Source organism: Drosophila teissieri, chromosome 3R (genome assembly GCF_016746235.2).
Source record: "Drosophila teissieri strain GT53w chromosome 3R, Prin_Dtei_1.1, whole genome shotgun sequence".
Classification (NCBI taxonomy): Eukaryota; Metazoa; Arthropoda; class Insecta; order Diptera; family Drosophilidae; genus Drosophila; species Drosophila teissieri.
Genome location: NC_053032.1, coordinates 14,140,163 through 14,153,741, shown reverse-complemented (window position 1 = coordinate 14,153,741; position 13,579 = coordinate 14,140,163). Strand labels below are relative to the sequence as shown.

The 13,579-nt window shown below is 45.1% G+C and overlaps 1 protein-coding gene across 1 annotated transcript in view; it reads right to left on the bottom strand.

The window, feature by feature from the left end:
- Positions 1–119: 119 nt before the first annotated feature.
- LOC122618967 (protein timeless homolog) overlaps positions 120–13,579 on the bottom strand; it is a 75,094-nt gene continuing 61,634 nt past the window's right edge. Inside the window, exons 12-18 of the mRNA XM_043795566.1 lie at positions 5,988–6,083; positions 5,812–5,860; positions 4,927–5,068; positions 2,696–2,901; positions 2,304–2,392; positions 1,782–1,985; positions 120–1,632 (exon numbers count right to left, since the gene is read on the bottom strand). Of these exons, the coding sequence (XP_043651501.1) occupies positions 194–1,632; positions 1,782–1,985; positions 2,304–2,392; positions 2,696–2,901; positions 4,927–5,068; positions 5,812–5,860; positions 5,988–6,083 (2,225 nt within the window). The 3' untranslated portion in view covers positions 120–193. The remainder of the gene's footprint in view (positions 1,633–1,781; positions 1,986–2,303; positions 2,393–2,695; positions 2,902–4,926; positions 5,069–5,811; positions 5,861–5,987; positions 6,084–13,579) is intronic.

The window sequence follows — 13,579 nt, the reverse complement described above, 5'->3', positions numbered from 1 at the left end:
AGAGTCCCAATATGTGAGATAATACCCACTTGATACCCTCTCCTGCAAGAATCACAATACGCATATACACAGTATACACTCTCGGACGAACATGAAAACGGAACAAACAAAGGCCGATATGCAAATTAAAAGTTACATTTATTCGAGCTTCCATTCCGGTGAGCTATAAAATCAAGAGCAGAACGGGTGTGCATTAAAAATCATCCTCATCATCGTCATCGATGATGGCCAACCGACGCCGCTTGGCCGGCTCGCCATCGACTTTGGCTGGCTTTTTGCGAGCCAAAAAGTTGGCCTCCTCGTCGCTGTCCTCCTCGGCATTGGCATCCATGTGGCCGGCATCCCCATCCTCGTCATCCCGATCGTCGTCGCTGCGTGGGCGTTTGTTTGTCTTGTCGGCAGGCAAGGCGCCATCATCGTCGTTGTCGCTATCCGAGTCAATTACATTAACGCGACGTGCACGCTGCAGGGACTTATTGGTAATGTTTTCTTTGTCACCGCCATTCTCATCCGCATCCGCATCCTCGGCGTTCTGCTCCTCATCCTCCAGTTCCAGCAGGCGGGCACGATAGTCCTCCGAGTTGAAGTTAAATGCATCGTCGTCCGCCTCTTGAGCGGCATTTGTTGACTCATTTAGAGCCATATCGCTCAGTTTGATTTTAGTGGCTCGCTTGGCTCGCAATTGGTTAAATAAATCATCCGTGTTCGGTTTCTCCAGCTCCGCTTTATCTGCCCTATCATCATCGGAGTCCTTTGACTCCTTGGCTTTCTCTTTGACCTTTCGCTTGGCCTTCTTGTCGCTGGCCTTGGGCTTGTCCTTGGGTTTTGGGGGAGCACGTTGCTCGGTTTCGTCATCGCTCTGGTTGAACATAAGACTATCAAGTTTTCGCTGCTGTTGGGTTGCTATGTTCTCCTGCCGCTGCCTGCTGTGCTTCTCAAGGAAGTCCTCCTCTTCCTCACTTTCCTCATCCTGCTCTCCCTCCTCATCTTCGTCTTCGTCTGCAGCCTCGTCTTCCGGCTCAACATCCACCTCTTCTCCTGCCAGGATTTTGGAACGTAATTGCAAATCGGCAGAATTGAGATATATGGGAATACGCCAGTAGGCTTCCATTCCCGAAATCGGCGGCTGCATGCCCAGGGAGACCAGAACCTTTTGGAAATCCGCATCTTCCATGGCATCCTTTTGGTCCTGCATCAGTGGCAGGAGAGGCACGCCATCGTCGTCCTCAGTTGCTTCCTCGGTATCTTCGCTGGCGTCCTGCAGGCATTCCTGCAGCCACTCGATGGCCGATTGATACTTCTCTGAATCCACCTGGCCGATTAGAGCTTTGATGGTGCCTACGTGCAATGGTGTGCGTACCACCTGGCGCTTCTGGGCCTTTTTCGGCTTGGCCTTAGGCTTCTTATACCCCTGCTCCTCGAACATGGGCTCCTCGGCGAAGTTGTACTCATCGTCCTCACCCTCGCCCTCCATTTCTGGTTGCTCTTTCTTGGACTTGCCTTTGCCACGCCCCTTCTTGGCGGGCAGAATCTCGGATTTATCCGCTATCAAATGAATCTGAAGCATTCGCTTGATGATCTGCTGTTTGGTGCGCCGCTCAGCGAACTCATGGACGATTCGCTCCAGGCAGTCTGAAAGAATAAATAGCAAGTGAAATCAAAAACTGACTTCTGTACTTAATGCCCCAAATAACTAATCAATTTGGATTTAGTTGCGTGCCCTTGTTTCAGGACCTACACTCATCTTCAGCTCTGTATACTCAAACTGATTGTCCACTTACCCGGCTCAATGCGATGCTGATCATATAAGCTCCTTAGCTCGTCATCCTCTTCCGGCTGCCAGACGTTTTTGCCGCTCTGGGCGGACTTGGTCGAACGCTTGGTGGGCGCCTTGAACAGCAGGCCCAGTTCCTTTAGCTTTTTCAGGACAGTGCGGCGGTTGCGCGTCTTGTCGACCAAATTGTCCAGAATCCAATCAATCACATCTGAAAGAACAGACACAATTGGGTAGTTGTTTTCCGTCTATTCCTGGCCCTCCTCTGCCTGCTGCCTTTTCGAGTGGCTCGAGTGCTGGAGCTTTGATTGCTTCCATTCACTTACTGCGAATCAACTTTTAATTCACACTCAAGGGCAGCTTTGAAAAATGCAGATGCAGTGCGAGCAAAAGCGTATTTCCCGGATTTTTAAAGTACTTCAATGGTTGAGTAAAATTAACTATGTATGTCCGAAAAACTATTAAAGACTCGGGTATTTTTAGAAATTTTGATTGCATGGGCTTATAGTAGCAGACTTGATATAGTTACCCTTATCGGTTTCAGGATTGCGCTGGTTCTCCTCGAAGAGGAAGCGCAGCTCCGACTCCTGCTCCTCGCTCCAGGCTCCTTTGGTGCCGCTGCAAGTAAAGTTAATACGATAAATGAAGGGCCAGGACTTTTCAGCACACTGTCTCCCCGTAATTTTGGCTTGCCATGCAAATGATCTGACCCTTTCACTACTGTCCGTGGGGTGCAAATACAATAGACTCCATTCTCGCCGCTGGCCATCATTTATCATGTGCCAACTAAACGACAGACGATGAAGCTCCGGCTCAGTCAATCATGCGGCCATTGTGATGGCACCACCCATCCATCCCATTCCATTCCATTAGCTTTTACCTCAGAGATGAGGAGACAATGGCCAAGTAGCCCGTACTCACGCTTCGTAGGCGTCACAATAGCCCGACTCCAGCTCATTGGCCTCCCTGATGCCTTTGTAAAATAATAACTCCGCATAGATTTTGGGATTAGTCGGGGCCACCTCGACAAATTTGCGCACCACAAAGATGGCCAGGCGGCGCAGCTCCTCCTGATGGACGTCACGTTCCACGCTGAAGACTTGTTGAAAGATGCGAAACAGCTTGGCCTGTGTGGAGAGCGGGTAAAACGCTGGTTAGGTTGTGCTTGAAATTCAAATGAAAAGTTTCTGGAAAGACAGCCACAGCTACAGCCACAGCCTCAACAGCCGCCACCTCGTCCCTCTTCTCCTCCATTTGAAATCCTCTGCGGCTGCCGCCTGCGGTTGTCTCTCTGCTGAGCAAGATATCATTTGCAGTTGGCAAAAACTTTATAACTGCCACCCCGCACCCGGACAACTAACCCTAAAAACAGCCACCTCCCCATCCAAACCCACCGAAAACCCCTGTATCGTTCTCGACTGTCGACTGTCGTCGTCCGTATTTGGAATTTAATTTATCCTATGATTGCGCAGACCCATTAGTGGTTTTGACTTTGCATATGATGCTACTTTTGTTTTGCTTGTGGCCAGACTGGCAAGCAGCAGTCTACTCCTTTTGATGGCCTCATGGACGTGGATAGCTGCAGTCTTTCACTGAGGCAAAAACCTCATCTTACCAGCTTACCAAAAAAGGAGAAAATTAACTAATGTTAATTAAGGCTTACATCAGGAAAAACGGTTATGGTCTTCTATTTAGTTAACGCTTTTTCAAGTTCCTAAAGACTTACGTTACGGTTTGAAAATTTTGATGTGGAAGCCTAACTAAATACCGACTAAATTTGTTAACCATTTTTCCTCGATTTTTTAGTAAAGAAATGTAAGAACATAATACAAATAAAAAATTTGGATTTTCTCCATTTTGAGCAGTACATTCTCAAGCTGATAAGTTCGTTGGCTCTAGGAGGATTTCTTCCAGTGCTCCGTTCCTCATTCTCGTCATCGTCATAGTCATTTTCGTCCTTTTAATCGTCGCTTTTGCAGAGCAGACATTGAGCCGGCTTAGATGATGCTGATAGGGAACCCATGACGCCTGAACGGAGGGACGCGAGATGATGGACCACGGAGTACGAAATGCGAAAGACGATAGACGAAAGGCGGGAGACGGGAGGCGGAAGGCGGAGACACTCGACACCGGCTTTGTCCCCCAAAATGCGATGCCGTTTCTGGCCGCTCCAGTGATTAGCCATTCTCCGCTTCGCAGTCATTCTGCAGTGGTTGCATGCCACTCTGTTGCCCGTTGGAAGCCTAGACCGATGGCTTTAAGCAACGCTTTAAGCCGATGAAAACGGAAAAGTGGGTGGATGGGTGGCTGGGGGGCTGGGTGGTTAGGAGAAGGCCGCGCAGCCGGCTGCTGCTGAATGTGATTTATGAACTCTGCCCGAAAAGAAAAGTTTAATTGCCAGCCGTGAAAAGCAGCATAAGCAGTTGAAAAGAAATCCGGAAAGAAGTGGAAGCACTCTGCGCAAGGTAGAAAATTAAATGCTCTACAAAGAAAAACTTGAGAAGAGTAAACCAAATTTTTAAGCTGTGAATTTAAGATATTATTTAAAAAATTAAGCAAAAAGTAAGGACTGTCGTAATTCGAAAAAGAAAACGAAACGGTCACATTCAATTTAAAGCAAAGTGGTGAAATCAGCCCTGCGAATTTATTTAATGTCCAACTGGAGCACCAAAGCGTTGGACTCCTTTCCAAGGGCCGCGAACCAACTCAAACACAGACATTTGAATATTTGAGTCGCTATAGAACCCAACCGATGCTGTGGCTCAAGGCAGCGCGTGAAAGGCTTAAAAAGTTCAAATTCCAGCTGACAGCGGAGGGACCGAAAAAAGCCCATCGCCAAACCCGCTTAAAAAATTGTATATATACGCGCAAGGCAGTAAATATCGTTTGTGGCTTTGGACAAATAGAAAAAAGGTCCGCTTAATTTGTACAAATTACCATAAAAATGAAATGAAAGCAGCGACAGTAAAAGAAGGATGGCAAAAGGAAAATGAGCGGCAGCTAAGCTGTGGCATTTGTTTTTTGCGTTTGACTTTGATTTATGTGCAGGTCGCTTAAATGGATTTAAAAAAGTGGATTGCATCCACTACTTATGGTATAAGAAAATATTTAAAATTCAATGAAAACATATTCTTAACCTAAGATAATCTCACCTGAAAAAGCATTCCCGAACACTTGCAGCCGTAGGCAATGCGATGTAGAATAGTTACAGCCGCTTTCAAGGATCGAGTGGGTATGTCCGCCCAATCCGACAGGACTAAAGTGCAAGCTCGGACGATTTTCGGATTCAGCAGTCTAGAGGAGAAAGGAGAAGGGAGAAAGGAGAGACGGAGGCCATTATAAACCAAACTCAAATCAAATTATGCTAAATTTAACTAATTATGATTTAAGAGTTTATCCAGGCCGTCACCCCAAAAACATCATCGACCGCGGCAACCGCAAATGTTCCACACTCGGCGCCAAAGTTTTAGAAACATTTGCAACAACAATGGCAATGGCAATGGCAGCACAATTAAAATTCAACGGGCCAACCAACTTGACGTCATTTTATTATAATTGTTGTGGCAGGGTGAGCTGATGTTGCTGCTCTGCGAAGGATGTTGCTCCTGTGATGTCGCTGCCGTTCTAAGCTGCCCGCGGCATCTGTGTGCGCCGGTTTCCAGTTCCAGTTCGAGTTCGAGTTCGCGTTCGCGGCCATAAAACTTTTGGCACAAGTAATTTCTGACACTAATCCTTAATTAGTAGCCACGAGCACTGACTCTCTGGTCTGCCTTTCAATTAAAAATACAATTACAATTTTCAACACGACCATCACGGCACAAAACCGCCGTTCAACCGAGCGGTCGGTCGACCATGATAACTTTTCAAATAACAGCAGTTAAATTTAAGCGATGTGGCCCCTCATCCCCTCTTCCATCCCACGCCATGGTTTGTATTCCCCCAAATGGAAAAGTGTCCAGGAGCGGTTTGGCCTTGATTCGAAAACTTTATGGGTCCGGGGCGATGGCGGTACTTGGTCTAGTCCTAGGCCTATTTACCTGCGAGCGAAATCATCAAATTTGAACGTTTTCTCGGTGAGTCCATTATCTAGCCGGTGGATGAGAGCAGGGAAACGGGGTGGGAAAACAGGCAAATGCCATTTATTAGTTGAAATTTCCTCAAATTATTTTCATATTTATCGCAGATTTATGCGTTGAGCGCTGCCCTTTCTTACCCTGCTCTCCGTATTCTTCGTTATCCAAGTCATCGTCCTCGTCCTCGTCCTCATCCTGCTTTTGCTCCTTTTCGTTTTCCTTATCCTCGGACTCAACTGAAAATTGAAAATATTTTTTAAGTATCAGGACTAATCAGGATGTCAGTAATGGTGATTGAATTTCGCTGGCAATACCCAATTTCGGACAGAGATATTTAAGGAATGACATACCATTTATGCTGAAGGATCAATCAAATCAGATCAAATCTTAAATGGATTTTTAAAAAGCTCGCATAGAGCGATTATTGTATAATAATGAAGGGCAGAAGATCCAGATATATATATATTATCTCGTGATCTATAACCATTCGTTTTAGGGCTACTCTTTTACAACAATAGGTCATTTGTTTTAATTCTGAAGCATTCTTGCACCCCTTGCAACTTAATCAATTATGCAACAGTTGCAGATAGAGACAGATGAGGGCACTCCGCTCAGGCACACCCATTCTGCATGGCAAAACGCAAATGGCCATTAACAATAATTATGACTGTTGCAATACATAAACAAGTGTACTTGTGTTCCAACATCCAGGCTCAAGCGCACATAGGGAAATTTGCGAGTGCACAAAGCGAGGGTCCTGATAAAATGCAAAGCTAGTCAAAAGCACACTTCACAGGATCCCTGCTCGAAAACAGTGGAATTCGAATGGAACACGAATGCAGGGCCATTCGACCCTGGGCTTTCGCTTGGAGGCTGCTAATGTTGCACCTGCTCCTGGCGAAATGCCCCCAAAAAATGTCAGCCATGCCCCGAAAAGCCGGATTTCAGGCAGTTACAACTTCATTTTGGAAGTGCAGGTCCAGGACACTACCCCGCGCCCCTTTTGCGCCTTTTGCACCTTACACCCATGGATTGTGCTGCGTGTGCGTCGCTTTATTAACGTCTTGAATGGGGTCTCCACTGGCATTTCGGTCCGTGTCCCTGTTCCTGCTCCTCCGCCTGCTCCTGCTCCTGCTCCTGTACCGTGTACCCTGTCGTTGGCAGTGACGCTATGCTCCGTCATTAAAATACAATTTTCTGTGTCAGGTTCAAGCTGTAAGCCCAAAAACATGGCACACGCAGGGGCAAGGTGCGTGGTCGGGGAGACATGCAACACGGACAGCACACGATATTAGTGCATGTCTTTTGGGCTGCCTTTGTAGCTGCATTTGTTGGCCCGACACCCGACAGGACTGTGGATATAGTCACACGGCCCCCTCCTATGGCCATCCTGCTCTCCGGCACAACAACACCTTACTCCATCCGAAAGACTGCGACTGCACGGCCATTAAACATGAACCTCGTTACGGCGTTGTTGATGTTCTTGTTATAAGCGGTAACTTCAGGGTAGTCGGGCTATGGCCCGAACTTGAGGACTCGAAGTCTGGAAGTCATGATGGCACTTTGAAACTCACGAAGTGCAAGTTGCTGGGCTCACACGGAATTATTAGACACCAAACCGAGTTGTACTTTAATAAGAAGAAATGTGTTACATTTTAAAATTCAATGCCATTTTTTAGGTACTTTGTAGCTTGTATCATTATGTTTAGGCCCATTAAAGTAATCAACTTGGCTACATATGTAAGAACGGTATTGTAAATAAAACGAGTACCAGATGTGGTTATATTTTAAGATTAAAATGTGCTTTTTTCTAATCAAATATAGATCAGTTTTAGATTTTAGTTGCGACCTAAGGTTTTCTTAAAATATGCTAGTTGTGTAAAGAGTACCACAGCAGTCTAGTTAATTAAGCCTATGTTTGTTCAGTTGTCGGCTGCATCACACTTTGCAGGCCACACTTAATGACTTTTGCGCGTCGCTTGCACCTGGACAACACCTGAACGCATATTTGCCACGCCCCCTGTTTGGACCACCCACACCCACACCCACTCACCTTATCATTACATGACCTTCAGTGCTGGATATTCCACACAACCTGGTGCCCGGTGGCAGCATGCAAAGTGGGAACGTGCCTGGTGTTTGAGCTGCGGTCAGCAGTAGAAAATGTCCTGCCATGTCCATCCAAGGACCCTGTGCACATAGTCGTGCCCATGCCCATATCCATACCCACATATCCCTACACTTTTGGGTAGCAATTAATTTGAAGTTTAACACGTGTGCGTGTGTCTTTGTGATTATTACATAATGACAAAGACAATTTCAGCAGCAGCCTCTGCCAACCAAACCAAAGGGCGGCTGGAACGAGTGGGTGGATTTTGGTGGCTCAGGTTGTGCAAGAAACTGAGCCGAATTTCAAGGACTCGCAAATGCTAACAGGTGATGACAAACACACACACAGGCACTTCTCTGCTGACAGGGACATAAACAAAATAATAACAAAACGCAGTCAGCAGCTTGAAGAGCAAATCAGCCTGGTGCTCACCGAATAGAAAAGAGAAACCGCGCAGGCGCCCAGCGACCATTTCGAATTTCGAACTCCGGCGGATGGCTTAAAAGCATGTCCTGGCCGAGTGAGCAGCTCAGTCTAGTGCTAAATACATCGAGGCCAGGACACGCGACCCGAGAAAGCGTCGATTCAACCAAACAAAAACCAAGTGCCAAGTGCCAAGTGCCGTGTGAAGAGGCCACAAACAACTAACTAACTAACTGCCTCCAGAAACTGTGCGATTCAAACTAAGCCAAAAATAAATATAAAAAGTTGCCAGGTAGCAGATCGAGCTTGTTTTGAACTGTGTGGTTTGCGTGTGTTTGTATTGTGCGTGTTGCGTTGGTATTTGTGATGTTAGCCAACTTCCGGTAGCAAAAGGCGAGATGTCAACATATTTCTTTTATTTTCCAGCTAGCAGACGGCAAGGCGTCGAAATGGGAATTGGGATTGGAGCATCCTCGTATCCAACATATTATTTATGATACTGACTTTATTCAGTGAGAGGATTTTTTTCAGAATATACATTTTCGTGCCTTATTTTTAGATGTCAGATATATTATATATATTCAATAATGCTTTAAAGAATCAAGTTTGTAGGGTTTTGGACAGCATCATACATTTTTGATATGGTAATTTCACATTCGTTTAACAGCATTAGAGATTTCCCAAAAGAATAGTAGAATTGTAATACTAAAGCTTTGAAATGCACAAATTTATAGTTTTATTAGGTGTCTTTTTTAAGCAAAATAAACATTATAAAGCATTGTTTGAGATAAAAACTTCATGGAACTTTGCGAGCATGCCGGATAAAGAATTTCGCGTGCTCCACTCATTTCCGCCAGTTGCATGTATGCGTGTGCATTATGCGTGTGTGTGTGTGTGTGTGTGTGCGTAAGAATCTGCTCATTTCCGCTCGCCTGCAAAAGCAGGTGAAAGCTAGCTCGTAAAGCTCACGGTGAAATATCCATTTGCAGTGCATCAGTGCCCGGGAAAAGGACTTAAAGCAAGCAGCAGGCGAAGTGAATAAACCATAAACAAAACCCCCGAAAATAAACCGAAAGCAAGGCGAAAGCGAAATTTAAGCGTCTGTGCATATTAATCAGAACGAGAAACGTGAACAGGATCAAGTCCTAGACAACTTATCACAGGGGATTTACGCAGACAGACAAACGCAGGACACGAATGCGAGTGTAGAGCAAAAGGCAGCGCTAATCAACGGCCAAACCAGACGACATCCTTACCGACTGGCCACGCCCACAACTCCCCCTCGAGTGGGAGAAAAAAAGCCACCAGGAGCTTGAGAGGAGAGGAGCAGGAGCCGCCTCATTTGGCCACTGCGGATTATGTTAATTAGGTAATTTTTGCTTTGATTACTCGTACCTTTGGGGGCTGTGCAATTTTGTTTGCTTTCCACCCGCTTTTTGAGCACGCTCCTCAATTGGACTGGGTACCCAGTGTTGGTTGGGTACCCAGTGTCCGGCTTACATATTTATGAAATTTTCATGCAAATCGAGCCAATTCATTCACATTTTGCTGTTGCTGTTGCTGCCGCTGCTCATCTGGCAACCGTTGCTCAGTTTTTAATTCGCTGCCTTAATTGCAAGACAATTTTGTTGCTTTCGCCCAACTGATTTGTAGTTAAAAACTCATAATTAACAGGCAGTGGCGTAAATTGAAAAAGTTTTTGGGGTAACTATACCCCTCTAAATCACAAATTGAAATTGAAATTTTTCACAAATGTAATGACAACACGGGGAGTACATTAGGAATGTTAATCAACAACAAATGAAAAAGTTAATTTTGATTGCGTTTGGTCGGCAAATAGAATTATCACTTGCCAATCGGACTCATAGCCCACCAATTAAAATATATAAATTTAAATTAGCAAAATTCTACTCTTTTTCGACTGCTGTTAATGCAATTGGAATTAATAACGAGTTCGATAATTTACTTAACAGCTGACATTTAATGGTTAAATGGTTTCGCCCTGTGCCAAATAAAACAATTTTGCAACCACAACACCATCAAATATTACTCAAAACTAAATGCAAGGCTAGCAGCTGAATTATTGTGGCCTGTATGCCCAGTCAATTGCAAAATTCGATAAATTGAGGCCCGAATCCACGGAGGAGAATGCAAATTGTGGGCAAAAGTCCAAGGCTCCTGGGAGGACAGAGGTCAGGGGTTTTGGCCAGGACAATGCCGAGCAAACTTGCGACTGGCAATGGAAACAAAAACAGAAACTCCCAGTTGCCGGCAGGCATTCAAAACTTTATACTCAGCCTCCTCTGCCTCCTCTGTTTCAGCATCGATAATTAAATTGCGAAATTGTGAGCTCGGAATCGAGAATGGAAACTATGAAAATGTGGCCAGAAATCATGCTCAAGTTTCTGCCACAATTCACCTACCTCTTAAATCATTTCAGTTTAGTGAGGGCTGTGGGCGCGTGAGGGCTTTATGATTTTCATTTTCAATTTAATTTGATTGATTTTTGCCTTGTTTGGGCTCTGGCACATGAAATTCATACTTATGCATGCAAAGCTGTTCGCAAAAGTATTATGAAATTCCTGTGGGCAATTTATTTATTTACGAGTATATTGCGCACAAGCGGGCCAAGAACATAGAACACAATGGCGGGTAAATTATGTATGTATATATCGAAACACCACTGCACACCGTGAGTCTATATATCGCCGGCATATAGAGTATATTTATGCTCTGGTAAATTGTCAAGCGCAAATTAAGCAAACGCTAATTCGACTTTTATCTGACACGGCAATAAAAACTTTGGGTATCCGCATTGGGTATCCAAAGAATCTTCTACCCCGAAAATCCATAAAGTCCGAGTTCCTGGCAATTAATGCAGCCACAATGTCTAATTAGATGGCAGCAAAAGCGCCGCCAGTTCAGTTCAGTTCAGTTGAGATAGCGCACGCACCCCAGGCTGGGGTTGCCCCGAGCACAGGTAGCACCCCCTATGGGGGATGTTGCTTATGGGGGGGAGGGGCTGCCGCCCCAATTAAGTGCCTCAGGGTGTGGCGCGAGTGGCTCTTGTGCGGTTAAGATGGGAGCACCATGGCATCGTAACCTGATACCACATCAAAACACGCTCGCAACTCAATTTGGTTTGACTTTCAATCAAGTCAAGGCTTGGCAGAATTATGGGAAATGTTTCCATTGGCAGCACAATTATTTATTTATTTAATTAGTCGCTGAAACAACTCGACTTTTTGCCGCTGGCTATGGGTAAACGTGTTTCAATTGAAATTAATTTTGCGCCTCTATATGAATATTATTAATGGCACAGCATGAATAACGCTTAGAGCTATTAGTGCTATCTGAATACGGGCTAGTGGTAATAAAATTAAAATCATTAGATTAGGGCAGGTTCATAGGGCTAATTGAAATTTCAATTTGTAATGTAAGTAAGACCAGTTATACAGTTTCGTATTGTGCGGAATATTAATAAATCCTGGGCCACCTTTGAACAAATAAAATCGCATGTTTGATACCTGAGTAACCTTAACCATAAACAAGTAAAAGCTTTAAAAATTAATTGCTGCCCTCGGGAATCAGTCCAGGCCACTGTGCGTATGAGTGATGCTCACCGCAAGCCCTTCCAGGTGGACCAGGTGGACCAGGTTGCCGGTTAGCCAACCCACAGCCAACAGACGGCGGCATTGTTTGTGGCCAACTCGGGCACTCGCAATCACGTGCCCCGTCTCGTGGCAATCAAAGTCGTTAGCTGCAACCGAGGGGGAAAGGCCCAAAGGAAAGTGGGTTCGCACATCCATCCATGTGCGTCGGCAGCGGCGGCGAATAATCAAATATTTTCGTGACTACAAAGGACCCCGCACAAAGATAGCAAAAGACAGGCGGGCGAAACTTAAAGCCAGTGAAGTAAATCCGATTTAGGGCTGGAAAACGGCAGCAGGAGCAGGAGCAGGAGCAGCCGAAGCCGCAGCCGCAGCGGAAGGAAAATCCAGAGAAGCGAGCAACGCTCCAGACAATTTGCATATTTATGAAGAAGAACGGCCTTTGATAAAGCTGCAAGACGGCGCTCACAGGCTGCTTTAAGCTGATTCAAATTGAAAAACGCAGACAGCAGAGGCAAAAGATACAAATGTAAATGGTTGTGAGGCATCGCCGGGTTGGGGGTTGGGGTTAGCAACAATAATCTGCGCTGATTTACGATTTACAGGCGCGAAATAGACAAGGAAAGTTTCGGAATGGGAAGTCGGCGGACAATTTGCGTGCGCAATTTGCAGTTGATGGGCGACACACGCCTCAACTCCCGCCTGACCCAAAAAGGAGCCAGAAGCCATCCCCCAAATTGTTTAACATTTTTGCGAGCTCAAAAAAAAAGCGAAAAATATTACACACTGATTTAGATCGTTTCGCTTTTTATGCTTTTTTCTTAAAATAAACGCCTGCTGGAAATGGCAAATGGATGAAAGCTGTCTATCCACTGCAAATATTTCACGCTGAGTTTGCACAAACATGGCCCAATTCAGAGCAATCGAAAGCAAATGAAGCATCAAAAAATGTTCTATACAAGTTTTGCATCGGTTGGATTATATACAAGAACGAATGAAAAGCGTGTTAAAATTGATTGGCGCCGGTGGTAAAATTCTATAGAAATATTTGACAACCAAATTGGTCTTCTGGGACCATAATCCCCCATTTACGAACATAAATACATCCAGTTACATTCACATAAAATAATTACGGCAGCCTGAAACAATTTTCAATTAAAAAGCCAGCCCCATTAGCACTCCGCTGATTGCAATGTGAAAACTTGTCTGCATTTGCAAGTATTTATAATTAGTCAAATGCCGCAAAGCTCAGAGTCCCCAGTCATTTCACCTCAATCTGTCTGTGCGAGGAACTCATACTCATTTCGCAATCACTTCTGATATGGAGCAAATTTGGGTTTTTGTTCAAGTTATGCAGTAAAAGCTTTCAGCTTTCCCACTTGACATGTTCCTAGAACTGTGTCAACATAGTTTTTCAATAACGCTGCGGCATGTGTGTGCATATGTATTTAGTGCAAATATGGGTAAGCAGTTGGCATTTGAGGTTGATATTACCAAAAACCAACTTCCACTTACTGTACCTCACATTGCCTTGCACTTTGGCAAGCACACTCTGTGCAGATATACACATGAGTTTGCCTTCTGCCAG